Source organism: Lynx rufus, unplaced genomic scaffold (assembly GCF_022079265.1).
Source record: "Lynx rufus isolate CCGP_SWC_20201006 ecotype Redwood Valley unplaced genomic scaffold, mLynRuf1.p SCAF_2, whole genome shotgun sequence".
NCBI classification, from domain to species: domain Eukaryota; kingdom Metazoa; phylum Chordata; class Mammalia; order Carnivora; family Felidae; genus Lynx; species Lynx rufus.
In genome coordinates this window covers 103,108,222-103,134,527 of record NW_025814834.1, presented here as the reverse complement: position 1 = coordinate 103,134,527, position 26,306 = coordinate 103,108,222, and the positions used below count along the sequence as shown (strand labels likewise).

The 26,306-nt window shown below is 52.3% G+C and overlaps 2 protein-coding genes across 2 annotated transcripts in view; one reads left to right on the top strand and one right to left on the bottom strand.

Moving 5' to 3' along the window:
- SCTR (secretin receptor) overlaps positions 1–14,343 on the top strand; it is a 76,100-nt gene extending 61,757 nt beyond the window's left edge. Inside the window, exons 9-14 of the mRNA XM_047082269.1 lie at positions 1,910–1,970; positions 2,287–2,356; positions 6,298–6,389; positions 8,071–8,197; positions 13,051–13,092; positions 14,173–14,343. Coding sequence (XP_046938225.1) covers positions 1,910–1,970; positions 2,287–2,356; positions 6,298–6,389; positions 8,071–8,197; positions 13,051–13,092; positions 14,173–14,343 — 563 coding nt within the window. The remainder of the gene's footprint in view (positions 1–1,909; positions 1,971–2,286; positions 2,357–6,297; positions 6,390–8,070; positions 8,198–13,050; positions 13,093–14,172) is intronic.
- Positions 14,344–16,947: 2,604 nt separating this feature from the next.
- TMEM37 (transmembrane protein 37) lies at positions 16,948–23,683 on the bottom strand. The gene is made up of 2 exons (XM_047083117.1): positions 23,663–23,683; positions 16,948–17,587 (listed from the first exon to the last, which is right to left on the bottom strand). The coding sequence occupies exons 1-2, from the start codon at positions 23,681–23,683 to the stop codon at positions 17,015–17,017; spliced, it is 594 nt and encodes a 197-aa protein (XP_046939073.1). The 3' UTR covers positions 16,948–17,014.
- Between the last annotated feature and the right edge of the window lie 2,623 nt (positions 23,684–26,306).

Genomic DNA, 26,306 nt, shown 5'->3' with positions numbered 1-26,306 from the left:
TGAGTTTGAGCCCCCAGCGGGGCTCTGTGCTGACAGTGCAGAACCTGCTTGGGATTCTCTGTGTCCCTCTCTCTCTCTGCCCCTCCCCTGCTTGCATTCTCTCTAAATAAATAAACAGATAGATAGATAAATAAATAAACAAATAAACAAACAAACTTAAAAAAAAAAAAGAATGGGATGCCTGGGTGGTTCAGTCAGTGAAGCATCCAGCTTTGGCTCAGGTCATGATCTTGCAGTTCGTGGGTTCCAGCCCCATGTTGGACTCTGTGCTGACAGCTCAGAGCCTGGAGCCTGCTTCAGATTCTGTGTCTCCCTCTCTCTGTGCCCTCCCCTGCTCTCCTTCTGTCTCTCTCAAAAATAAAAATAAACATTTAAAAAAAAACACTAAAAAAAAAAAAAGAATGAGTCACTTCAGAGCTGACTGAAGGCCCTGTGTGTGGGGTGGGGGTGGGGGTGGGGGGGGTACGTACGTGGTATGTCTCTCAGGGAGACTGGCCTGGAAGTGGCCGCTGTGTTGGGGGGTCCCCAGCATCACCATCTGTAGGCCCTTTGTCTGAGGCTGTTTGATTCCTCCAGAGAAAACTCCTTTGATCTCCTCCCTGGGGTAGAGGTGTGTGTGGAGGGCTGGAGCTAGGGTATAAACCTGGCTGCTGGAGGTCTGGAAGCCACGCAGCCTGGGGACGTGGCTCTTGCCATTCAAGTGCAGACAAGCATGCCCATTAGAAATAGAACGAGCCAGGGCGCCTGGGTGGCTCAGTTGGTTAATCATCCGACTTCTGATCTCAGCTCAGGTCACGATCTCACAGATTGTGGGATTGAGCCTTGAGTCACAGAGCCCGCTTGGGATTCTCTCTCTGCCCCTCTGCCTCATTCTCCCTCAAAATAAATGAACTTAAAAAGAAATAGAATGGGCCACATATATAACCGAAAATTTTCTAGGGGTACCTGGGTGGCTCTGTTGGTTAAGTGTCTGTCTTGGCTCAGGTCATGATCTTGCGGGTTGGGAGTTCAAGCCCTGCGTCGGGCTTCCCTGCTTGGGATTCTTTCTCTATCCCTCTCTCTCTGACCCTCCTCCACTCTCTCTCTCTCAAAATAAACTTAAAAAAATAAATGCAGGGGCGCCTGGGTGGCGCAGTCGGTTAAGCGTCCGACTTCAGCCAGGTCACGATCTCGCGGTCCGTGAGTTCGAGCCCCGCTTCAGGCTCTGGGCTGATGGCTCAGAGCCTGGAGCCTGTTTCTGATTCTGTGTCTCCCTCTCTCTCTGCCCCTCCCCCGTTCATGCTCTGTCTCTCTCTGTCCCAGAAAATAAATAAACATTGAAAATAAATAAATAAATAAATAAATAAATAAATGCAAATTTCCAGTAGCCACAGTAAACCCATTAAAAAGAAACAGGTGAAATTAATCTTAATAGTATATTTCATTTAGCCCAGTGTAAAAATACTATCATTTCAACATACAATTAACGTAAAAATTAACACACTTCACATTCTTTTATTCCTACAAATCTTCAAAATCCCGTGTCTTGCACTTACAGCACATCTCCCCCGAGACCAGCCACGTATCAAGTACTCACTCGCGACATGTGGCGAGTGGCCACTAACAGCACAGGTGTAGACCATCACTTCAGCCTTCTCTTCCCGGCAGAGGCCCTCCTGAGTCTGGCCCGGGCTCCCAGGAGCCCCGGAGCCCCTCGTGGCCTTCAGGATCCATCTGATGCCCAGGGCGTCCTCAGTTCCCAGGGCGTCCCTGCCACCCTTGAAGCAGGAGGCTACCCATTTGCACAGGATTTCCTAGGGGGTTCCATGCACCTGTTCACTACTGGGCTGGGGTAACTGACCTGTCCCTGTGCGGGTGTTGAAAACTGAGTCCCCTCTCTCCCGTCCCTCCCTTTGCTTTTATTCTTCAGGTTCCCCAGCTGTTTTTGTTGCTTCGTGGGCCATCAGCAGGCACTTTCTGGAAGATGTTGGGTAAGCTGCTTGAAGGAGAGGTAACGGGAGAGTATTTTATATCATCCAGCTCTTCGAACAGGATGGACACTTGTTGGGAGCTATCTAGGAGAGGCCTGTTTTTCAAACTGGGGGCCACAGGCGAGTTCTCTGGAGGCATCGTCAGCCTCAGATGTGCTCTGAGCCAGAGGGGAGAGTCGGTTCTGATAGCACTGGGCACACAGCCGCAGTGCTCAGGGTCACCAGCATGGGCCATTCATACGAAGGGCTCCTCAGAGGACTAGCCTTTCCAGGTCAGCTCAGCTCTCCATGCCTAACGGAGCCTGGCTGTCCACAGGTGCTGGGACATCAACGCCAACGCGTCCATCTGGTGGGTCATTCGAGGGCCTGTGATCCTCTCCATCCTGGTGAGTGGCCATCTTCCTGAGCTGGGCTCCAGTGGGAGAGAGGGAAACAGTGACTGGCCTGGACAAAAGGCCAAGAGACAGGGCTCCCTCCTGGTGCCGGGAGGGATCAACCACAGAACTTCCAGAGGTTGGCGGGCCCGCAGGAGGGTTTAGAAGCTCCGCCCCCTGAAGAAGGGCGGATGGAAGTGGGAGGGGCAGTTAGGAGGTTACATAACTCCCTTTGGTCTGTGAGTAGCCACTGAAATGTGATTAGCTGAGCTCCTTGCCCTAACCTGGCTGCCTCTGTGATGAAACCCCCTCACCTTCAGATCCTTTGGGTCCTGTCCTGATCTGTTTTCTAGGCATCCCCTTGTTACTGGGAAGAATCATTGAGCTGGGATCATAGGCAGGGAGCTGAGGAAAGCTGAGTGAGGCATGGTCTTGGGCCCTCAGGGTGCTGTTGGGAGGGGCGGGGAGGAGATACAAGAGTGACTTAGGGACAGGGAACCCAGAGGGTCTCAACTAGGATGCCCTTCAGAATCACCTGGGAGCTGTTTAACAATACTGATGGCCAGAGCGCCCGGGTTCCTCAGTCAATGAGCGGCCGACTTGATTTCAGCTCAGCTCATGATATCACGGTTTGTGAGTTGGAGCCCTGCATCAGGCTCTGCGCTGACAGGCGAAGCCTGCTTGGGATTGTCTCTCCCACTCTGTCTCTGTCCCTCTCCCCGTCTCTTTCTCAAAGTAAACCAATAAACATTAAAAAAAAAAAAAAAATACTGAGGACCAGAGATTCTGCTCTTGTTCTGGGGAGGGGCCCGGACACCAATCTCTGGTTTACGTTCTCAGGTGCTTCTACTCTGCAGTCAGGGTTGGGAGCCCTGGAGCTGAGCCTGTGGGTGTGGATATGAAATAGGGGGACAGAGGACGGGGGACACCCTCGGGTTGTCTCCTGGATGGAATCAGCCCCTCAGCCGGGTGCAGGGTTCAGGGAGACCCCATGGCTACAGGACCAGTTGACAGGAAGTGCCCTTCATGGGTTCTCTGGGGTGGGGCAGGGGTGCCGCACAGGGCAGCAGCCCCTCCTCTTCCACTGGCTGGCTGGTGACCTTCTAGGGGCAGTTGGGGGGAGGGAGCCATCCCGCCATCCCATGACCTCCCTCCTTTTTTCTTTTTTAACATTAAAAAAATTTTTTTTGGAGGTGGGGGGAGGGGCAGAGAGAGGGGAACAGGGGATCCGAAGAGGGCTCTGTGCCGACAGGCTGACAGCAGTGAGCCCGATGCGGGGCTCGAACTCGCAAACCATGAGATCCTGACTTGAGCGAAACTTGTAGGTGCAACTGACTGAGCCCAGCAGGTGCCCCTTTTGAGCATTTTTTAAAAGTTTGTTTATTTATTTTGAGACAGAAAGTGAGTGCACATGCGTGAGTGGGGAAGGGGCAGAGAGAGAAAGGGGGAGAGAAAGAATCTCAAGCAGGCTCCATGCTGTCAGCACAGAGCCCTACTCGGGGCTTGATCCCACGACTGGGAGATCATGACCTGAGCCAAAATCACGAGTCGATGCCTAACTGACTGAGCCACATAGGTGTGCCCGCCCCCTTTTTCTAAATAATAGACTTCATGTAAAAAGAAAAGTTGGAAGATACAAAGTCTGGTTTTCAAAAGGGAATAAAATCACACATACTTTTAGCACCTAGATACACACAATGAATACACATGTGCTTTTCTTTCCTTTTTCTTTGAGGAAAAACATACTTTTCTCAAAATGCTTAATATAGTTTTGTATTCTAGTTTGGTTTTTCACTTAGCAAGAGATGTGAGGTGTCCCATGTCCTTTGAAATTATCTAATGAACCAATGTGCTATGACTGCACGATATTCCCACAGGAGGGCATTTCCTCATTCAGTTAGGCCAGTTTCCTTGCTATAATTCTGGGAATCTGACAGCCCAGCCCAGGAGAGCCACAGAGGAGGGACAGTGGGCCCCAGCGTCCTGGCAGATTTCATGGGACTGGGTCTATCTAGTGACTGAATGTTTGGTGGATACTCCTGATGCAACATATCTCCCAACAAGGGCACCTGGATGGCTCGATTGGAAGAGCATGTGAGTGGGGCACCTGAGTGGCTCAGTCAGTTAGGTGTCTGACTTCGGCTCAGGTCGTGATCTCACAGCTTGTGGGTTCGAGCTCCATGTCGGGCCCTGTGCTGACAGCTCAGAGCCTGGAGCCTGCTTTGGATTCTGTGTCTCCCTCTCTGTCTCTGGCCCTCCCCACTCATGCTCAGTCTCTGTCTCTCTCTCTTTCAAAAATAAATCAACATAAAAAATAAATAAAGAAAAATATAAAAGGTTTTATCTTAAAAAAAAGAAGAAAAAAGGAAGAGCTATGACTCTTGATCTCAGGGTCATGAGTTTGAGCCCCACATTGGGTGCAAAGACTACTTAAGTAAGAACTTAAAAAAACAAAACGAAACAAAATAAAAACCTCCCAACCAGTTGGTCACAGGGCCTGGAATTTCACTATTTGGGACTCATTCTTGGGATCTTAGAGATTTTTTTTTTTTTTTTTTTTTTTTTTTGCCTTCCAGTGCTCCCTATTAAATTGAATCCAACTCTAAGACAAAAAATAAATGGAAAAAAAAAGCTTTTATTCATATACACCATGCATAGCCAGCTCTGAGCGAGAGGCATAAACAAACAAGCTGAGAAGCATATTCCTGAAGAAGCAGCTGGGCTAGGAGTCCTGACAGGCCTCTAATCCTTGTCTTGTGGCCAGCATTCCCAGGCCCCAGGCTGTTTGTGTGAACAATGAGGGTGCCCGGCTGGCCGAGCCCACTGATCCCTGCTTCTGTAAATGGTGCTGGAGCCCGTAGGTGGGTGAGAGAGGAGGAGAGGTACCACCGTGTGGGCATCTTTATAACATTCTGGCACTGGGCCCCGGGAAGGCAACACCAAAAGAAATTAACAGACTACATTCCTGTCCTTTAGGAAGTTGGGATTGGGACTGGCGGATATGTGGACACGCACAAGTTTGACAGACGCATGCGTTTGTCCTCTTTCAAACATTTCAGGTGCTTACACAGCGACATGATCCCTCACTGCAATATATCAGGAAAAGAGGTGATCAAGGGTGGCTTCCTGGAGTTGGTGATTGAACTGCAAAGTGAGGCTATAAGGCTCTGAGGCAGTGGTTCTCAAAGTATGGTCCCCAGGCCGGCAGCTTCACCATCACCTGGAAGCTTGTTAAAAGTGCAAATTCTTGGGCCCCACCCCAGATTTACTGACCTATAGCCTTGGGACCCCACCCCCACCCCCCAGTCAATACCCTAAACCTTAAGAACCTCTGCTGGTGGGGCACCTGGGTGGCTCAGTTGTTAAGCATCTGCCTGTTGGTTTTGGCTGAGGTCATGATCTCAGGGCTCGTAAGTTCGAGCCCCACATCGGGCTCTGCACTGGCAGTGCAGAACCTGCTTGGGATTCTCTCTCGCCCCGTCTCTCTGCCCCTCCCCTGTTTGAGCTTTCTCTCTCTCTCTCTCAAAATAAATAAACATTAAAATGACAACAACAAAACCTCTGCTGGAAGAAAGCCCTGCTACTCAAAGTGTAGTCTAGGACCAGCTTTGACATCATCTGGAGCTTGATGGAAATACAGACTTCCAGGTCACCTGAAACCTGCATTTTAACAAGGTCCCCAGGGGTTTCAATGCACCCCCCAGTGTGAATAATCCCTGATGGCAACTGAGCAGACCTCAGAGCTCCAGCAGCCAGGGGGTAGGAGCGGGTGCCGGGTCAGTCATCCCCTCCCATAGGTTTGCTCCACCAGGACTGTGGGGCAGGTGAGGGGAGGCACAGTGGTGCAGTCTCGGGTGTGGCCTGCAGTGCCTTGTCTGCCCTCAGGTCCAGGGGTCAGGGGCCTGGAGGGGTGGCGATCACCTTCAGCCCCACCTCTGTCTTGTGTTTTACAGATTAATTTCATCCTTTTTATAAACATCCTAAGAATCCTGATGAGAAAACTGAGAACCCAAGAGACAAGAGGAAATGAAGCAAACCATTATAAGTAAGTGGAAGGCAAAGACAAGGCTTGCTCAGTCAGCGCTTATTTCCTGAGCACCTATTGTTTACCCAACTGGACCTAGTTCCTGGGAGGTTACAAATGTAAATAGGAATGGGGGCGGGGTGGGGGGTGGGATGGGTCCTTTGTGCAGCCTGAGAAGGCTGCCCCAGTGGTGGGAAGATAAGAAATCTCTCAGGATCCCAGGAAGCAGAGATTTGTGCTTGGGGCAACGCCAGGGACTCTCCTGATGGGTTTCGGGGACCCAGCTTCAGGGACATCAATATAGGTCTGTGTATTGTTCAAGGGAGAATGGCCTTCATCAGATTTTCAAGATATGTGATCCAGAAATACTCTGAAACCTTTAAGAAGTTGAAGGGAGATGCTGTACTAGTTTGCTAGGTCTACCATAACATAACCACACACTGGGTGGCTTAAAGAAGAGAAACTTACTGGCAGTTCTGGAGGCTGGAAACCCAAGGTCAAGGTGCCGGCAGGACTGGTTTCCTCTGAGGCCCCTCTCCTTGCCTTGTAGATGGCTGCCTTCTCCCTGGGTCCTTTTGTCTGTGCTCAGAGGTGTCTCTTCCTCTTCTTAAAAGGACGCCAGTTGTGGGGCGCCTGGGTGGCGCAGTCGGTTAAGCGTCCGACTTCAGCCAGGTCACGATCTCGTGGTCTGTGAGTTGGAGCCCCGCGTCGGGCTCTGGGCTGATGGCTCGGACCCTGGAGCCTGTTTCCGATTCTGTGTCTCCCTCTCTCTCTGCCCCTCCCCCATTCATGCTCTGTCTCTCTGTCCCAAAAATAAATAAAAAACGTTGAAAAAAAAATTAAAAAAAAAAGGACGCCAGTTGATTGGACTAAGGTCCCATCCTAACAACCTCCTTTTAACTTAATCACCTCTTTTTAGGTCCTATCTGCAAGCAGAGATAGGTATTTCTGAGGTCCTGTAGTTAGGGCTTCAATTTATGAATTGGGGCTGGGGAGATGTAATTCAGCACAGAACGGTTAAAGACAAATCAGTGTCCAGCAAGGGCTTTCTCTGTGAGGTTCTGAGCTTTGAGAATCCGGCAGTGAGTTGGACTACTTGGTGACAGATTCTCCAGGACATCTTTAGAGCAGTGGTGTCCAGAGTAAGCTGGAGCCGGAGATTCAGGATAAAGCTGCAAGATAGAATACAGGATGCCCAGTTCAGTGTGAATTTTGGATAAACAACAAATAGTGTTTTAGTTACTTACTCAAAAAAATATGATCCTTTGTTTATCTGAAATTGAAATTGAACTGGGCATCCTGTATTTTTTATTTGCTAAATTTAGCAACCCTAATCTGGGAAGAAAAAAAAAGCACATCTCCTTATAGGTATTTATTATAAAAAAAAAAAAAAAAAGAATCCTGGCTTTGCGAATAATATGTTAAATAACACATGCACATCATTTATAAATAATAAAGTTGTTTGGGTGGGTTTGTGTCCAAATGTTATTTGCCGATAGGGGTGCGTAATCAGGTATTTTGGGGACTGGCCATGGGTGGTGGGTATGTGGGAGTTAGAAATTCTCCAGAATGAAAAGTCAAACCACAAAGGTTGGGGGGGGCCCTCCGCTGGCCTCCTGCAGTCAGGCAGGTTGGGTGTGTGGAGCTGTGCCCTAGGGGAAGGGGGCAGGACACCGCAGCGGGTCTGGGTCTGTGTCTGTAGGCGCCTGGCCAAGTCTACCCTCCTGCTGATCCCCCTCTTCGGAGTCCACTACATCATCTTCGCCTTCTCCCCAGAAGATGCCATGGAGGTCCAGCTGTTCTTTGAATTGGCCCTTGGCTCGTTCCAGGTAAGTTTCGCGGGACTGTGACTTTCGGGAGTTCTCTCTTTCCTTAAAGAGAAATGGAGACCACAGAGGCGGCAAGCCAGGTCTTCCCAGAAGGGTCCAGCAGGGGGTTTTGGGGTGCCTGCTTTGGCCGACATCCAAGAGAAGCTGGGCAGGACCTCACTGTGCTGTGGGACCCAAGTTCCCTACCAGTCAGATGGGGGTGGGAGGTAAAACTAAGGAGAGAGACTGACTCCAGGGAAGACGAAAGGGAAAAATAACCCCACATACTGCATTGCACACCTCTCCACAGTTTATAGGTAGTCAAAATAGCCTTACTGCTGAGGGCTATGGCTGAGCCATCAAAAAGCAGGGCAGGAAGAGGAACATTGTGGGAATGAGGGAGAGGGCGTCTGAAAGAGAATAATATCTTCGTCTTCATACTGGGAAGTCCATAAAAAATGCCCCAAACCGAAAAATCCAGAAGTAACATCATCAGCATATTCTTCAGAACCAGTGAAAAGAATTCCAAGTAGTTGCCTCTGAGGAACAGGAAATGGGGGCAGGGGTGTTAGGAGGCTGCTGTTGTTTTGTGACAGCAATCATTTGACTCTGAAACTTGCATGCATACACAACTTACTGAGAATAATACCCAACCTAAAAATAAAAAAGGAAGAAAGAAAGTGAGGGAAGAAACCAACCTACCTATTCATTCAAGATGTTGTGAGGCTTAAGAACAAAACAAAACAGTAAACGTGTTTAGACAGAAGGACTCTTAACATGAATCCCAAACGTCACAGTGTTATTTTGTTTACTCATCGCTGTCTCCTTCCAAAAATAATATGATGTAGCTTTCAGGAAAACCATACAGAGGACAAAAAAAGAAAAGAAAAAAAAAAGGTAGTGAAGGATCAGTGAAAAAAATAAAAATAAAAACCAGAATTGAGTTCATACAGAGAAGCAAATTCAGGAGAGTGCTAGGAAGGTGGGAGAACTTAGAGATTTCCAGTAGCCAGAGCAAAAACAGAAACACAGTCTGTTCTAAGATTTATAATATCCGCAATGGAAACAAGCAAATTCCCAGGAAGAGCCTAGAGATTATAGGCTTCAGGGCCTGAGAGAAATTTCTCCCAGCGGATTTTCCTAAAGAAGCCAGCCTGTCCGCAACAAGATTGATTATCCTGCAAAGTCCTCCTCACTGGGGAGGCTTTGGTCTCAGGACGGGGCTCAGAGTCTCCCTTGTTGCCTGAGTTCAGTTCAGGGTGGGTGAGGCCGGGGTCACTCTTCTGTCACTTTCAGGTTCCGGGGAGGACACATCACTGGGCACACGTCATTGAGTAGAGTCAGGTCTTCTCCACACCCTGCCTTCAGACCCTACCCCAGGGCTGTCCCCTCTGCCCAGAGCTCCCTGCCGGTGCCCCAGGCTCCAGAGAACCCAGCCTCTTATGTAATCCACATTCTTCGTTTCTTCATCCAGAGTTTCCGTGTCCACCTGCTCTTGTAATGTGTGGGAAGGCTGGGCTCACAATGGCCCATTCAGCAGGTGGTGGATTCCAGGTCCACATGGGTGGAAGGCCATGACCTGGCTTCCAGAAGTGGGTAGTGACCTCACTGAGAGCACAGATACCCGTGTCTGCCTCCCTGCACAGAAAGGGAACTTCCTGTCCCCTGGAGTTGGGGCTTGTGGCTGGGGCTGGGCCATTTGGTTTCTCTCTAAGGAAATGGCTTGTCAAGAGAAAACCCAAAAGCACTTTCAGAATGTTCTCACAGAAACATTCTATGTTTACAAAGAAAATGGATCGTTAAGGTTTTTTTAAACTTTGCTCACACACAAACATATATCACTTGATTATCTATTACCCATGTATATTTTATATAATGTATATATTTTAAAAATTCTATATTATAGAAAATTTCTTCCATATATTAAAGAGAATAGTAGATAGTGAGCCCCCATGTAGTCATTGCCCACTCAAGGAGGGTATGTTTCATGTCTGTCCCCAGCTGCTTCCTCCTCCATGTCCCCCCTCATTTTAATCAAATCAAAGACTGTTTTATTCAAATGTGAATATTCTAGTCCGAATCTCTAAAAGACAGGGGCTGAACGAACACACACAGAACCACAATACATTATCAACGGCATATACTTTTATTTTAGTGTTTATTTTGAGAGAGAGAATCCCAAGCAGGCTCTGTGCTGTCAGCACTGAGCCCCACGCGGGGCTCGATCTCACGAACCGTGAGATCGTGACCTGAGCTGAAATCAAGAGTCGGACACTTAACCGACTGAGTCACCCAGGCACCCTGTCATATACTTCTGGCTTTTTCTGATTGTACACGTAAGAGTTGTTGTAGAAAATTTGGAAAATAAGGAACCATTAAAAAAGAAAAAAAATCATCCATAATCTCATGGCCCCAGAAATAATCTGCTAAAAATGATGGTGGGTTTACTTCTACGTCTTTTTTTTTTTCTTTTCTTTAAAGTCTCTTTTCTATCCAGGAAGACACTTATGTACGCACAGCTTATATAATTGAGGTCATGCTATGTGTGGTTTCCCTTTTTTTTTTTTTAATGTGTGGTGTCCTATCTTGTGTGTTCTAATTCTCTATCTTCCTGTTGCCTCCACATCACTAAAATTCTTCAAAGACTTCATTTTTAATGATTGTATAAAAACTGTGGAATTTCTTTTTTTTTTTATTTAAAAAAAGGTTTTTTTTTAATGTTTATTTATTTCTGAGACAGAGAGAGACAGAGCATGAACGGGGGAGAGTCAGAGAGAGGGAGACACAGAATCTGAAACAGGCTCCAGGCTCTGAGCTGTCAGCACAGAGCCCGATGCGGGGCTCGAACTCACAGACCGTGAGATCATGACCTGAGCCGAAGTCGGCCGCTCAACCGACTGAGCCACCCAGGCGCCCCAAAAACTGTGGAATTTCTTAAACTCACTGGCTGTAGGAGGCCTGCCCTATATGTACTTGGGGCACAACTCACTTTCCCTCACCCAGGGCTCTGGCCCTCACCTGAACTGTGAAAATGTGTCTCCGGATCTTGGAGGCCCAGGCACCCCCGGGCCCCATGAGGTGGGCGCCATCCACAGCCAGCAACCTGACCACTGGCTCTGGGCCAAGCACGGGGCCAGTCCTGCCTAAACCCCTGTGACCCAGTTCCCTCACCTGTAAAATCGGGGTCCTCCCCCTCCCCCCTAGGGTTTTGGCAAGGATTCAGTGAAGCCCCTAGAGCCCAGAACCCCACGGTTATGTAGGTCAGACAACTCCACATCTAGTTGTCTCACCTTAAAGCCTGACTTTTCCATCTGCTGACAGAGGCTCCCAGATGAGAATGCCGGAGAACCACCTGGGATTTTTTTTTTTTTTTTTTTTTTTTTTTTTTGAGACAGAGAGAGGGGTGGAGGAGGGGCAGAGAAAGGAGACAGATTTTCGGAGACAGATTTTCAAGTAGGCTCCATGTCCAGCATAGAGCCCAATACGGGACTTGATTTCTCCATGTGATCATGACCTGAGATGAAATCAAGAATCAGACACTTGACTGAGCCTCCCAGGTGCCCCAGTCTGAGATCATCCGTCCTCAGGCATTCGGATTTGGGGTAACCTAGGCAAAAGCTCCCAGGCGATCCTAATGTGCTACAGAATTTGGAAACTGCAGCCTTGAGTAGGCGTTCCTGCCGCCCACTTCCCCCAAATGGTCTCCGTTCTACGTAGCAGTCCCCGATGCCCGATAGTCTAAAGCAAATCCTTGAGTTTTGTCACTGTTAAAATGCCAACAGCCCTGAGCCATTGTATGTATTAAGTCCACCATAGCTGGGCTGGTTCATCATCCTCTGGGGTCCTTTCCAATGTGGTAAGTAGGTAAAGGCAGGTCTGGATGGGACCGGGAAGGGGAGGGGAGCCCCCCTGAGGTCAGCGCTATGGCACGCAGACCTCTGAGGGGAAGGGTGCCCACCAGCCAGGGAAGCTGCAGGGCAGAAGGAAGGGCAGGCTGACCTGAGGGGTCCCTGAGGAGGTGAGCAGAGACCCTGCCCTTGGCTTATGGTCCCCAGCAGGCCTCTTGGCCTCAAACCCTGCATCTCAAGACTGGAGTCCCTGGCCGAGCTCCGTGCCAGGACCACTGGGAAAACAGAAGCTGCAGATACTAGTGAGGAAGGGTCCTGACAGGCACAGACCTCCATCACACCAGGGAACATAAGAGTGCACACAGCCCCGAGGCCCCTAACCAAGGAGATGTATACGGGGAGGTCGCACACACCCCACTTTTGGCAGGCCAGCACCAGCACGCGGGCTTTGCTGATTTCACATTCACACCTTCGTGTTTCAGTGTGAAGAGCTGGCCGTGGTGGACCGCCTCCGGATTTCCAGCTGATCTTGAACATGAGCCCGCACCAGGCCCAGGGTCTCGCAGGGGCCGGCCCCTCCCCCTACCTGAGGGACAGTGCGCTTTGGGCGCCACCAGTCTCTGCTTCTCCCAGATGGCCCGCCTTACTAACTCAGGGGACTGGCCTGGTCCCCACGGGCCCAAGTTAGCAGCTTCTACTCTGTGGTTGCTGGAACCACAGGTGTCCAATGCCCGACGCTGGACACTGGGCTCACAGACAAAAGGGGCCCTGCCCTTGCCCCAAGGAGCTGAGTCTATGCTGGATGATGCCAGCAGAGCCAGGGGTACAGTAGGGGGCTCAGAGGAGGTAGCCTTAATTCCCCCTGAGGTGAGAGGTGTGAGAAGGCTCTGGGACACTTCCTGGGGAGAAGTGAGCCTGGGGCTGGCAATTCAAGGATGTGGGGGGGAAGCTGAAGGGAGGCTGGGTACAGGAGTACCTGCACTGACCCCTGCTGCCTTGCCACCCCCCCCCCGCCTCCCTCCGCAGGGCCTGGTGGTGGCCGTCCTGTACTGCTTCCTCAATGGGGAGGTGAGTTCTCAGCTGGCCTGGAGAGAGGAGCTTCCTAGCCACTGGGTCCCTGTTCAGGAGCTCCCCGGAAAAGGTGGTGGGGAGAGGTGGGGTGCGGGCTGGGTCTCCTGAGCTCACTTCATGGGAACATCGAAGCACCCAGAAGCCTAGTTCACACAATTACTGCGCATGACCCTCAGTTCAGCACAAGGGGGATTCTGTATGTCTGGGCTGGAGCCTGAAAATGTTTAACAAGCTCTCTCCAGGAGGTTCTTACCCTAGAGCAAGTCCAGGAAAGAGGGAAGTATGGGCACCCCAACAAGAACCCGGGCTCCCGACTGCTCTGTTGCTTTGCCTGGTGGGCGACCCTGCTCACTGCCCACTGCCCTTCAATGGGCCTCAGTGTTCCCATCTGTAAAATGGCGCAGAGGCAGTAACAGCAAATCCATCCTCAAGGACCCTCCAAATGAGTGTTGACTCCTGGGAGGGCCAGACACTTACTATGAAGTCTCTGCTCCTGCGCAGAGCAGTTGGGGGAGGACACACACAGAAGCAGCCCAACCACTAGTTGAATACAGTCCTTCACACAAGTAAGGCCTTTCTAGAACTGTCGACCATCAAACTGGTTCGCCACACTTGAATGGGAATAACCTGTTTTCCAAAACTCAAGCATGAAGCCTGGCTTCAAAGGTTTGGGCTGCTACAGCTGGGCACCGTGGAGGACATTTCCAAAGAGCAACTCCCGGGCCCCCAGATTAAGTTGTGAGCTAGGGAGGCTTCATGGGAAGGAGTCCAGTTTGTCCCAGGTGATGACCTGATTAATTCTGGAGTTCTGGAATTTGTGAAACAGCCCTAAAGCCCCCTTCCTTGGGACCCAGGCGGCAAGATTGAAGATGAAAGTGTCCAGGAGAGAGGGGCCCTCAATCCCTACTGGATGTTGGGGCCGGAAATGGCCAATCTGAGGGGCCTGCAGGAGAGGGGAAGATACGAGTCGTGGGACTATGCTGAGGTCCCGGGGTGGGGGTGGGGGGGGCGGTGAATGGGACTGTGGGTACAAGGTCGGTTCTTCTCTCCTCCACTGATGGTGGTCTCTGGGGGCAGGTGCAGCTGGAGGTTCAGAAGAAGTGGCGGCAGTGGCACGTCCGTGAGTTTCTACTGCGCCCCGTGGCCCTCAACTCCACCTTCGGCAATGGCACCAGCGGCCTCACCCACAGCACCAAGGCCAGCACCTCAGAGCAGAGCGGGGGCACCTGCAGGGCCAGTGTCATCTGAGAGGCTGCAGCAGGGCCACGCACGGGACAGAGACCAAGATGGGTCACGAGAAGCCTAGACATTGCTGCAGGACAGTCCGTATCGGTCTTCTCAGCAGACATCATAGGCTTTTCTCCTGTGACCAGGAACTCCCCTCCTCTGGGCCTCGGGTTGGGGAGGGGGCTGTGGTGAGAATTCCTCAGAACTGATCAAAGCACAGGCACCGTGGGGCAGGACGAGGGCCTGGGATTTGGGTCTGTTGTGTTATGCGAAGGGCAGTTCAAGGGTTCCAGAAGGCAGGGAAATAAATGGTAGCTGGGATGGGTCTGGTATGTAATTGCCCGCTCTCCTTTAGCCCTCGAGACACAAGGTGAAGGATGCTGAGGCTGGCCTTCCTTACCCCTTCCTGCAGGAATAAGCTCGAAGCCCAGGAAACATGGCAGTCGAGACCCTTGGCCCTAGATGGACCCTCCTTATCCCTCACTACAACTCACCTGTCCAGTAGCTCTTACCCTAGAGCCTCAAGACAACTGGATTAACCTGACCATGTCAGTGAAGCCAAGAGAGACGCCAAGACCCCCAGCTTCCTTTTAGTAACCCAACAGGGTACAAGGCACCCTCCCGTGCCTCCTCTTTCACAGTCACCTGCAGCCCAAGAGGCAGAATAGCCAGGAAGGGGGCAGGATTCCATTGAGCAGAAAAAGAAACAGGTTCACGAAGGTCCTGTGACTTGCCCAAGATACTCAGCAAGCAGGGGCACAAGTTCAGTCCAGGGCTTTTGGGTTCAAATCCCTGTGCTCCAAGGCTGTGTCTGTCTTCACTCCTAGGCAGGGGGGCAAGGGCCTGTCTCCCTGTCCCATGGGGATCTGTCTCCCCTTTTTGTCTTTGGATTTTAGTTTCCTGGACTATTGGCACTCCCTCTCCCACCAGCCGTGTGAGGATTAAACGGGACTATTTGAACCCTTTTACAAAACACAGCCTATTAGTGTTCAGGGGAAAGCATTCTGGACAGAAGCCCCAACATAAAGGAAAAGGCATCTTGCTGGTGGGGGACCTTGGACAAGTGCTGTCCCTTCCTGGGCCCTGGCTTCCCACCCCTGCATCTCCCCACTGCAGAGACAAGGAAGTCACCCCTTTGTACCTTGTGAAGGGTCTCTGGAATGAAAGCCCAGGTGCTTATTTTCCAGGGCCAAGAACGCAGCCTGTATGGTTGATGAGCTCTGCTCTCTGAAAAACTGGTTGGCCCATGACATCTTTCTTGATCTCCATGGACTCCACATGCATTTGGAAATAGAAGTTTTTAAAAAGCTACAGGGGGTGCCTGGGTGGCTCAGTTGGTTAAGCGTCTTGATCTGGGCTTGGGTCATGATCTTACGGTTCAGGAGTTGGGGCCCCGCATCGGGCTCTGGGCTGAGAGCCAACGCAGAGCCTGCTCAGCATTCTGTCTCTCCTTCTCTCCACCCCTTCCCCACTTGTGCTTTTAAACTTCAAGTTTAAAAAATTAAAAAAAAAAAAAAAAGCCACAAGGGATAGATAGAAGCACCCAGAAAGGGCACCTGCAGTAATAAGGGTGGGGCAAGAGACCAAAAATCCATACAGTGACCAGCAGCCAGGATGGACCAGGTGGAGGGGGAAGGGGCTAGTGTGGAATGAAATGGTTGAAGCTACTGGGCAGAAAAGAAACTGGGAAGGGGGCAATTGGCTGCACAAAAACGCAGATTTGCCAGCAAGGATGGAACTCTCCACTGGTTCCTGGTCCCCTTCACCTGCACTCATCCCCAGGGCGGGTGGTAATCATTACAAGTGTAGGCAAGTCCCCTTTACCCCCTGGAGTCCAGCAGGTCCAGATATGTGCTCTGGGAGCCAAAAATGGTAACTTGAGGCCGTCTGACCCTTGCCGAAGACAGACACGCACACATGCTCGCCTCAGGGAGGACTGTGTATTGGAAGGTTGGTGGGCCATCCTGGGAAGCTGGTTCGAAGAATTAAGGCAGGATTCCCACAGACAGCAGAGATGGCCGGCTGCTGGCGGCTGAGGTTATTCATGGATTATGCCCCACCCCCACCCCCACCGCAAAGGCAGGGTTCAAATCAAGTCAAAGGGTTTAAAAACCTATTATGTGCAAGACATTGAGGGAATCCTCAATAACATGACCAAAGCTATAGCAAGGAAAGGTGCACAGAGGTCCTTTGGGCTGGTGGAAGAAAGTCCTAGGCACTGACTGGATATGCTTAGCTGGAAGAATGATCTGCTCTGGGCAACCCCAGGGGATCCCAGGGACCCACCTGCCCCTATCCTGGCACACAGTCAATAAAACAAGGGTGAACTTCACTTAGCTGTGTAGCCAGCCCAGGCACCAGTCACCCAAGCTGCTTCCTAATCTAGTCCCATCCTGGGAAGAAGGATTCAAGAAAAGAGTTTTAAAATGTGTTAACTTCTAAAATCAACATCCTAATAACTTGGCTAAGGCTGTGCAGCTGGTGGCACTAGGGACGCTCCTGGCCTCTGCAGGCCAGCTGCAAAGGCCACTGGGCTGGTTCTGGCCAACCACCAAAATGTTATGGTCTAAGCAGCAGCAGTTTCAAGGTCATGGTCCCACCCCTACCCCCATCAGAGGTCACGTGTTGAAAAAGTCCCGTCTTGACCACACTTTCTTGTAGAACCTGATATCCTCGGATTTAGGAGGGAGGCCTAAAACTTCCTTGGTTGGCTCCAGGGATGGGTGATGCTGTTGACGTGAAGGCCGCTGATGGCATTCAGAAAGAAGAGGAAGGAGGCCGTGAACTCGCACCAGAACATCAGGGTGAAACCAATGAGCGTGACCTGGTTCCAGAGGAGGATCACGAAACTCAGGAGCCCCCCGGACGAGAGGATGAAAGAGACGAGGAGGAGGACACAGCCCACAGCCCACTTGCGCCGTGAGTGGAGGTCTTCACACACCTGGGACACCATGAGGAGCTCCAGGCCCAAAATGGCGACCACCACAGCCAAGGCGCCCACGCTGCGGGCCAGGACCATGCCCACGGCCAGCCCAGGCACGTGGGCCTGACTCAGGTCTCTGAGGCAGCGTGGCCCCGTCTGGTTGGAGGAAGTGCAGAAGTGCCAGAGCCCAAAGAGGCGGTCCTCAGCCAGCAGCCAGTGGCCATCGCAGATGGAGACGGAGGAGAGGACCAGGGCCAGGGCGGCGCACACAATGATGAGGACCCGGATGAAGGATTCCAAGAAGGGCCGCTGGGGCCTCCGCCGGGCCAGCAGCCTCTGGGCCTAGAAGACACCACAGTTGGCATGTCAGGGGAAGCCCTTGCCCACGCTCCCGGCTTCCCATAGCCTTATTTTCTGTTGCCGTCCCCTGCGAAGCTTGGGAAGCCCACCTTTGCAAGTAGCTTCCCTCCCTCCCAGCCCCTCCTTAACTTGCAGCACAGACCCGCCTTCTTGGGGAGCCCTTCCCCCACTCCACCTGCTCCCTGTCCTCTGTTCAAGACCCAGAAGCACGGACTGTCCAGCTATTCACCACAGGCACGAAGGGTTCCCTGACCTTTCTTTCTCTAACGATCTTTATGAAGAAGAAATCCAAATTCTACTGACCAGCAAGGTGGCAGATCCTAGTCTGTTCAGAATTCAGAAAACTTGTCAGACCAGGCCAGTGTGACCTTGAACTTGCAGCGCCCTGTGGGTTTCTTTGTATGCAAAGCAAGAACCCTGCCTAAAGCACTGTGAAGGTTGTTAAAAGCACTGGAATATTATTCTTTTTTTTTTTTTTTTTTTTTTTTTTTTTTACTTAGCCTTCTAATACAAGGCTCCATTTTCCCTCTCCCAGGATTTCCCAGTAGACTTCAGTTTCACCCTACTCTCCACCCAGCTGGTTCTGCACATTCCAGGCTAGGTGTTATTACCTTGTTTTCCTCAGTACCGAAAGCGATGTTTGCACCTTACCCTTTAGTCTTGCTCAGCCTGAACCTGAACCCCACCCAGCGCTGGCCAACTGAACTGTCTAGCAGCTTCTGGGCGTGGGGGAGCCACGGAGGCTCTCCCTCAGCCTCTAGTTGCAGCCCTGGAAGAGTGCACCCACCCCTCTCTTCTGGCAAGCTGGGCCAGGCGTCCGGTGAGGTGTCCCTTATCTCACAGCCCTGGGACACCACCCGGGCATGGGTCCCCTCCCCAACCCAGAAAGCAAAAAATAAAAAGAGAAACACTTTGAAGAATCAAACTCCTTACGACACACCATAAGCCCTGCACCTTCTGCCCTGCCTCCCCCTCCTGCTTCACCTCCCAGCACACGCTTCCTGGCCCCCTCACTCAGACACGGCTGCACTCGTTCTAGGCCCAAGGACAAGCCCAGAACTTTCTTCCTCAGACCTACTGGTCCCTCTGCCTACAAGAGTCTTCCCCCGACTGTCTCCTTTTCTCCATTCTTCATGTCTCATTGGAAATGTCACTTCCTCGCAGAGATCTGTCCTGCCTCCCCAGCCAAACCAGGTTCCCTCCTGTCAGGAACCCTGTTGTCTTCTCTGTTCCGACCACCAGTCATCCATTTCCTTTTGATTTGTGCTTATATGTTGTCTAGCTCACACAGACACCGCTCACCAAGAGGGCAGGGCCTCCCATGCAGGCACTGCTGCGTCCCCAGTACCTGGCACAGTGCTTGTCCTGGGCATTCAGTAGGTCTGCAACCACTGTCACTTCCATCTGAAACTCCTGTCCCAGCCCCCCGCTTTTTTGAAAGTTTATTTACCTATTTCTTGAGAGAGAGAGAGAGAACACGAGAGGGGGTTGGGGCAGAGGGAGAGGGAGAGAGGATCCCAGGCAGGCTCCACATGCTGGTGCAGAGCAGGAAACTCGAGATCATGACCTCAGCTGAAATCAAGAGTTGGATACTTGACCGACTGAGCCACCCGGGCCCCCCTGGAGCTCCCTTTAAACGAATCTCCTGCCCCGTCATAAATTACCCCCTTGACAGTGCCTATGGAAGCAGGTTACACCCCGCTTTGGGAGGTAAGCAGACAGCTCATGGGGCTCTGTCACTGCTGGGAAACTGAACAGGGACTATGGGGTGCACCCTATACATGTGCAAATGGAGGCAAGTCTGGGTCATGCTTTTCAGGGAGGGACAGGAAGCAAAGCCAGGCTCTGGGAGACTCCTGCTTCGGTCAGAGCCCCAGCAGGAACATCAGACTGGTTGCTGACCTGCTCACCTAAGTGGGAGCCACTGTGAATTTTCTGCCCCAGGGATACATGAATAAGGACCTGGTTTGCTTTCAGCACTTCTGCCTAAGCAGGGGCTTGTTTTACTCAAACCTGTGAGGTTGGCAGAGTAGGAAGCTCCCATGGGGGCGGGGGGGGGGAGGGGGGAGGAGTGGGGAGGTGGCATAAAGAGGGAAACTATGTCACCCAGAGGCCAGATGACTTACCCAAGATCTCTACCTAAATCACAATAAAGCCTGTTACGGCTGCCTGGACAAACGTATAATGTCCAGGATGCATTCAGCCAATAAATACCGACTGGGGCCTTCCAGGTACAGGCTCTTTGGTTAGGGGCTCAGTATTACTGGTGAGAGGAAGGAGTAGAGAGTGTAGAGGGATGCCCCAGGGGTCAGGGCCCCAACTCCTCTTGCCTCCTATGCAGGGTTCTAGGTGCCGCAGGAGGGGAATAGGGGAAGCTGAGTTGGCCCGCTCGGGCCCTGTCCTCACTCAGCCACAACAGGTCATTCTTTTTTTTTTTTTTTTTTTTTTCCTTTTCTTAATTTTTGAGAGAGAGAGAGCAAACGAGCGTGAGCAGGGGTTGGGGGGGGGGGGTGGAGCACAGAGAGGGAGACACAGAATCCAAAGCAGGCTCCAGGCTCTGAACTGTCAGCACAGAGCCCAATGCGGGGCTCGAACTCATGAACCACGAGCTTGTGACCAGAGCTGAAGTTGGACGCCTAACCCACTGAGCCACCCAGGCGCCCCCACGACAGGTCCTTCTTACCACCTGGACACATTGGTAGTCCAGGAGTCTGTGTTGTATTTCATCATAAAAAAACAGCTTGACTACTAGGAAACAAACCAAGGAAAATTTGAAACCTCTGTGTCTACAAACCATTAAAGGTGTTTGTCCTTGGGCAGCTTCTTAACCTCTTTGGCCCTTGGGTTTTTCATCTACAAAATGGGGTAGGTGACCGCCGCAGGAAAGCAAGAGCCATGAGGGTACCTGGCCGGGTTACAATGCCCCTAGAAGTTGGCTGGTAAGGTCCTAGGATGGGAGAGCTTTGGAAGCAAGGCCTCAATCAAGTCACAGAACACAGGACCCAGAAACCTTTTGACCCTAGACATCACGCTGTCTAGACAACAGGTATGTCCCATCCCTCCCTCAGCCCCACCTTCCTTGGGCACAGACTGGACTTTAGTCTCCCGGCCCATCACACTGGGATCAAAGAGAAGACAGCTCACGTCAGTTCATTTCTTCCCCCTCCCACCTCAAAGCAGGGCCTCCTTTAAATTCTCTGATCGCCAGGGCGCCTGGGTGGCTCAGTGGGTTAAGTGACCAACTCTTGATTTCGGCTCAGGTCGTGATCTCACAGTTTGTGGGGTCAAGCCCCAAGGAGGGCTCTGTGATTGACAGACAGTGCAGAGCCTGCTTGGGATTCGCTCTCACTCTCTCTCTCTCTCTCTCTCTCTGTCCTTCCCCTGCTCACGCTGTCTCTCAAATAAACTTTAAAAAACAAACAAAAAACAAAGAAACTCTGATCACCAAGAAAACTCCCAAGAATTAAAAGACAGCATATAAAGGTGTTGGGGAACTATTGATAACATGAGTAACAATAATAATATATATTGGAGTCTTCATTCCTCACCACCCTGCACCACACTGGTCACTGTTGGCAGCTCCACTGGCTTTCAGTGACCTAGGGCCTGAAACCCTCTCCTGGAGAGGCAGCTGGTAGCAGTGTGGTCAGTGGAGGGCCAGTGGACAAGAGGGAACCAAGGCAGTCGGGTCTTGCCCCCGCCCTGCCCGCCTGCAGCTGTGGGACCTTGAGCAAGGAACTTTAATCTCCTTTCCTCGGAGGAAAAAAATGTGAGTGTTTCTCTTTTCCCTCTCTAACCCTCAATGATTTCTATGATCTGTAGGACAGGGTCACTTGACGCTCCTGGGCCACTGAGTCCAAGGCTAAGGGCTTCCCTTCCGCAATCCCCCAGGACCCCACCTGCCCCCCCTCACTACTCATCCTTCACGTCCCCAGCCCCCCCCTCCATACTTGCCTCTAGTCTCACTGCCCACTCTGTGCAGGCCCAGGCCAGGCCCCTGTCATTATTCACCAGAAATTTCTTCACCAGTTTCCTAAAGAGTTGGCCAGCCACCGTCCTTAGGGCCACAGCCCGCGCCTGCACTGGCCTGCATGACCCCCGCCGGCCTGCTTTTTAGCTCTCTGTCCCCGGGCATGTTATTTATCCCCTCTTTCTCTGGGTTTCCTCCCCTATAAATGAAGATAACATCATCTACCTCCGCTGGTTGTCTGGTGGGACTGGAATGAGCTATCACTTCAAGTGCTTACAACAGTCCCTGGGGCTGATTTAAGGGGCTACTAGGCAGCAATGACTAGAGTCACGCTGGGACAGCGCCCCACCCTTGGGGCAGAGGCTCCCGGCTTGAGCCATCGCCCACGAGCTCCCACAGCCTATCCAGCTCCCAAGGCCTATCCCACGGCCTCCCCCTCTTCCTCCGCTTACTAGGTCCCCTCCACCTGCTGCCAGACTTCAGGCCCCTCTGGGCCCAGCACACAACGCCCCTGCCAGTTAATCCAGCTTGCAGCTTCTGCACCTCTTAATTTAGCACTCACTTCCAGATATGTCTTCTAAATCCTTGTTTACAAGGATTTACAAGGATCTGCAGCTGCACCTTGCGGGCTTCTCGAGGGGAGAGACCACACCCGGTCCCACCCTCCTCACTGCCAGTCCCCTTCTTCCCAGGGCCTGTCCCAGATGCTCCCTCATCAAGACTCAAGATTATGAAGGAAAACAAAGACAAGGGACTCGATGCAACCCGCCGTCCTTCTCCAAACGCCTGTGTCCGGGGGCTTGGGGGGGTGGCTACGATTTCTCCTGTTAGTCAAAAGTGGAAAGGGCAGGTACGATATGCAGCCAAGAAGTCCTGTTTTGAATCTCGACTATGTCGTTTGGCTGGCTACCGTGAGCAAGTTACTTCACCTCTGGGCCTCAGTTATTTTGTCTATAAATTGGGCAGAACAGCGTCTACCAGAGTCACAGCTGGGGGCGGGGGGCGGTCTGGGCATTTGCAGGCAAAGTCAACTGAGCCTCTCTAATCGTTAGAAGGTTCCAGCCAGAAGACTCTGGGGGAGGCGAGCTGGTGAAATGCCTCCGCGGAGAAGCAGCTTGCTCGCCTGGTAGCTGGCGGTCGCGCCACTGACTTGCCTTTGGACAGCAACGCACCAGAGGGCAGGGGGCAGGAACGCGTAGGTTCTGGGCCAACAAAAACATCTTGCACCAGTGTGAGAAGTCAGACCTTTGGGGATGCGAGTCCCTCTCCCTCCCCTCGCCACAACCTTCTCTCTCTCTCTTATTTTAATTTTTAAAACTGGTTTTTATTTAGTTTTGCGATAGAGACAGAGTGCGAGCAGGGGAGGGGCAGAGAGAGAGAGGGAGACAGAATCCCAAGCAGACTCTAGGCTCGGAGCTGTCAGCACAGAGCCCGGTGAGGGGCTCAAACTCCCTAACCCCGAGATCTGGACCTAAGCCGAAGTCCCCCACTTAACTGACTAAGCCACCCAGGCGCCCCTACAACCTTCTCTCTTAAGTGCCTGCGCGCCCCAGTGAGTCTGTCCCCGCCCCAGCACCCCAGATGCGTTTGGAGAAGCGCAGAGATGGTCTTTCTAGCCCCCGCCCGAGAAAGTTCTGGCTTCCCCGGAGTCACATCTTCATGTTATGTAAGACAAGCCTCACTCTGCAAGTGGACTGCGTCCATCCTCCACCCCAGACGCGCCTCTCCTTTTTAAAAAGGACCCCTCTGGAAAGCCTAATCATAGCTACTGGTGACCCCAAAGAGAGGCAGAAAAATCCACCGCAAGAAGCTTGGGGGCCTCGGGTGCTAGCAGGGCCCCGAGCGGAGGCCAGAGGAGACCGCGCTGCAGGAACAGCGTCGGGGGAGGTGGGGGGGGCAGCGCCCCCAGGTTGCTTCCCGCCCACCTGCCTGCGAACCCCACAAGCTTGCAACAGAAGACAGGCAAGGCGGGGATCCGGGGTTCCGCGCAAAGTCCCTTCCCACCTCCCGGTGGGGCAGACCCCCTGACCGCTCCGGGAGGGTCGGGGGGCAGCCGGCCCAGCGCCCCGCCGGGTTCCCGGGGTTACCTGCACCGCGATGGCAGTCATGCTGCGCCCGAGCTCCGCCGCGCGCTCCTCCTCGCGCCCTCCGGCCGCTCCGCAGCGCCGCCAGCTCGGGGCCCGGCACCCCTCCCGGGGGGCGGAGCGGGGCGGCTGGGGGGCGGGGGAGAGGGAGGGGGCAATCAAAGCGGAGCCCTGGAGCCGGGGGCGGGCGCGTCTGACCCCGCCGCCCTCCGCGACTCGGCTTACGCTGAGTCAGCGCGGGCGGCCCGGAGGAGCCCCCGGGCAGGGGCGAGGAGGAGGGCTCGGGACCCTGTGGGCGCGAACCCTGCCCGAGCCGGCAGGGGTCCCCCGAGAATGAGGGAGGAGCATCCGGCTCTCGGGGCAGGGCCGACCCGGCTGACTTCGGGGCGGGAGTTACTTCCCCGCTCCTGAACCTGGGGCGTCGACATCTGGGTCTCTGATTCCTCGAGGGAGGGACAGGCGGGCGCGGGAGGAGTCCGCCCCAGCCCCAGCTTGTCCGGAGGAGGCGCTAAGGTCCAGAGAGACTAGGCACGCGCCCGGGCTCTGCTGCTTTCAACCACCCGCTGTGTGGCCTTGGGCTGCTTGTTAAACGTCTCTGAGCCAGGGATAATAAGTAAAACATTTGTGAAAGATCGGGGTCTTGCGAGGCCCTTAGTATGTGTAAACGCAGTGGGACCTTCTGGAGCCATCCTTGCATCACTGTTCTCCTCCCCGGAGGGGGATATACAAACCTGCTCCCCTCCTGGCCTCAGGGACCATTGAAAAGGCAAATACAACAAGGCATTGTGCTTCCTCGACTTTTTTTTTTTTTAATTTTAATGTTTATTTATTTTTGAGAGAGAGACTTTAATTTTAATGTTTATTTATTTTTGAGAGAGAGACAGAGTGTGAGCGGGTAAGGGGCAGAGAGAGGGAGACACAGAATCCGAAGCAGGCTCCAGGCTCTGAGCTGTCAGCACCGAGCCTGATGCAGGGCTCAAACTCACGAACCATGAGATCATGATCTGAGCTGAAGTCCGTGGCTTAACCAACTGAGCCACCCAGGTGCCCCTTGCTTCCTCAACTTTTGACGGGGCCTGAGTTCAGAGCAGGCAGCCCATAAAGTCCCCACACCGGAATGGAGTGGCAACAAATTCCAGACTAAGGGGGTTGTGAGGAGGGCGACTTCTGCTTAAGGCAAAGCGAGATCCTCTTTCTCCTTAACTGAATCAGGGATAAATGAAATGATCGGGCTCAATTAGGCAGGCAGGCAGCTTCCTGGTGACTTTACCCAAGGCTATTTGAAATAACTACGCTTCTCCTGGACCTGAAAATTTCTAGACGCTAAGAAAACCCAGAAAGCCATGTGAGAAAGGGGGAAAGTTACAGTGGTCTGAATCTCCCACTTAGATGTTCCTTTTGAGTCCCTCACTGCCAGGTTCTCCTCCCTCCACAGCCCTGGGCTCTAGAGGAGGGATTCACCCAGGAAAGGAGGGCCTGGCCCTGTTGGGGTCCCTTTACAGAGCCCTAGGATGCTCTGTGGGAGGGAACTTCTGGGTTTCTGGGGCCTGAAGAATTTCACATGACCAGGAAGGGAGTGCCTGGAATAAAAATCAGGAAGAACTGTTAGGTTGGGTGATCCAGCCCCATTGTGCGCCTCCAAATGCCTTCTACGATTCCATGTGTGGTCAGGCATGTTTGGGGATATATTGTCTGTTATGCTTTCTTGGTAAGAATAGAAAGTCTTGAATCAGTGGAATTTAGAACAACATGTCCTGTCAGCAAGACAGCTGGAGAAGCAGAAATGGCTTAGGAATAATAAGGAGGAAGTAACTGTCATTTTACTGTCTTAAGAAGGCCTGGACACAGCCAGGAGTCTGGATGGAGTCTGTGCTGGTCCTTTGCATTCTAAAATCCTTGGTACCTTGGTGCCCAGGGCTTGGGACTCAGTGGGTACACAGCACTCCCTTGGTGTACTACTCTACCCCTGGGGAGATGGAGAGAGAGGCAAATAACTCACCAGATGACTGTCCGTCCAGAGGGGCAAGGGTTTCCCCATGCCGTGGGGGCCATGGCAGGGGCAGAGGCAAGGGGTGGGGTGATAGGGTGGGACTCCCAGGAATTAAAACCAGAAACAGCATGGGGGTGAGTGGGTGGCCTCTGGGACAGCACCACCTGCCTTATTCCTTGACTGTCTCTGCCTTTCCTCTAGGTGGTGTGACAGATTCAATACCTGTTCCTCCCTCTTCCCGACTTCTAGGCCTGGCCTGTGCTGGGGAAAGAGGGACGGCGTAAAGAAAGGAAGGAATCGGCTCCCATTCCACCCCTCTGACCACACTTGTTTGGTGGGAAAAAACCCAGGCATTGCTCTCAGATACTTCCAAGGCGGAGACACAGGTACTGATTAATGAATCAGCAAGTAACAGATCTATTAGTCAGTCAACAAGCACTCCCCCACCTCTGGGCCTTTGGACTTGTTGCTTTCTGTCTGAAACGTACTTCCTCAAGATACTCACATCTGACTCACCACCTCACTCTTTTGAAGTCTGGGCTTAGAGGTCACCTCGTCAGGAAAGCCTACTGTGACCACCATATCAAAAACAGCCCCCTCTATTCCCCTCTTCCTTCTCTTATCACTAATCACACATGCGCTTGAGTGCACACACGT

Excerpts from the sequence above, each read along its gene's own strand:
- TMEM37 (XM_047083117.1), bottom strand. The coding sequence starts at position 23,683 with ATGACTGCCATCGCGGTGCAG. Across the intron at positions 17,588-23,662 it reads TGACTGCCATCGCGGTGCAG|GCCCAGAGGCTGCTGGCCCG; the intron begins GTAACCCCGGGA and ends GGTGTCTTCTAG.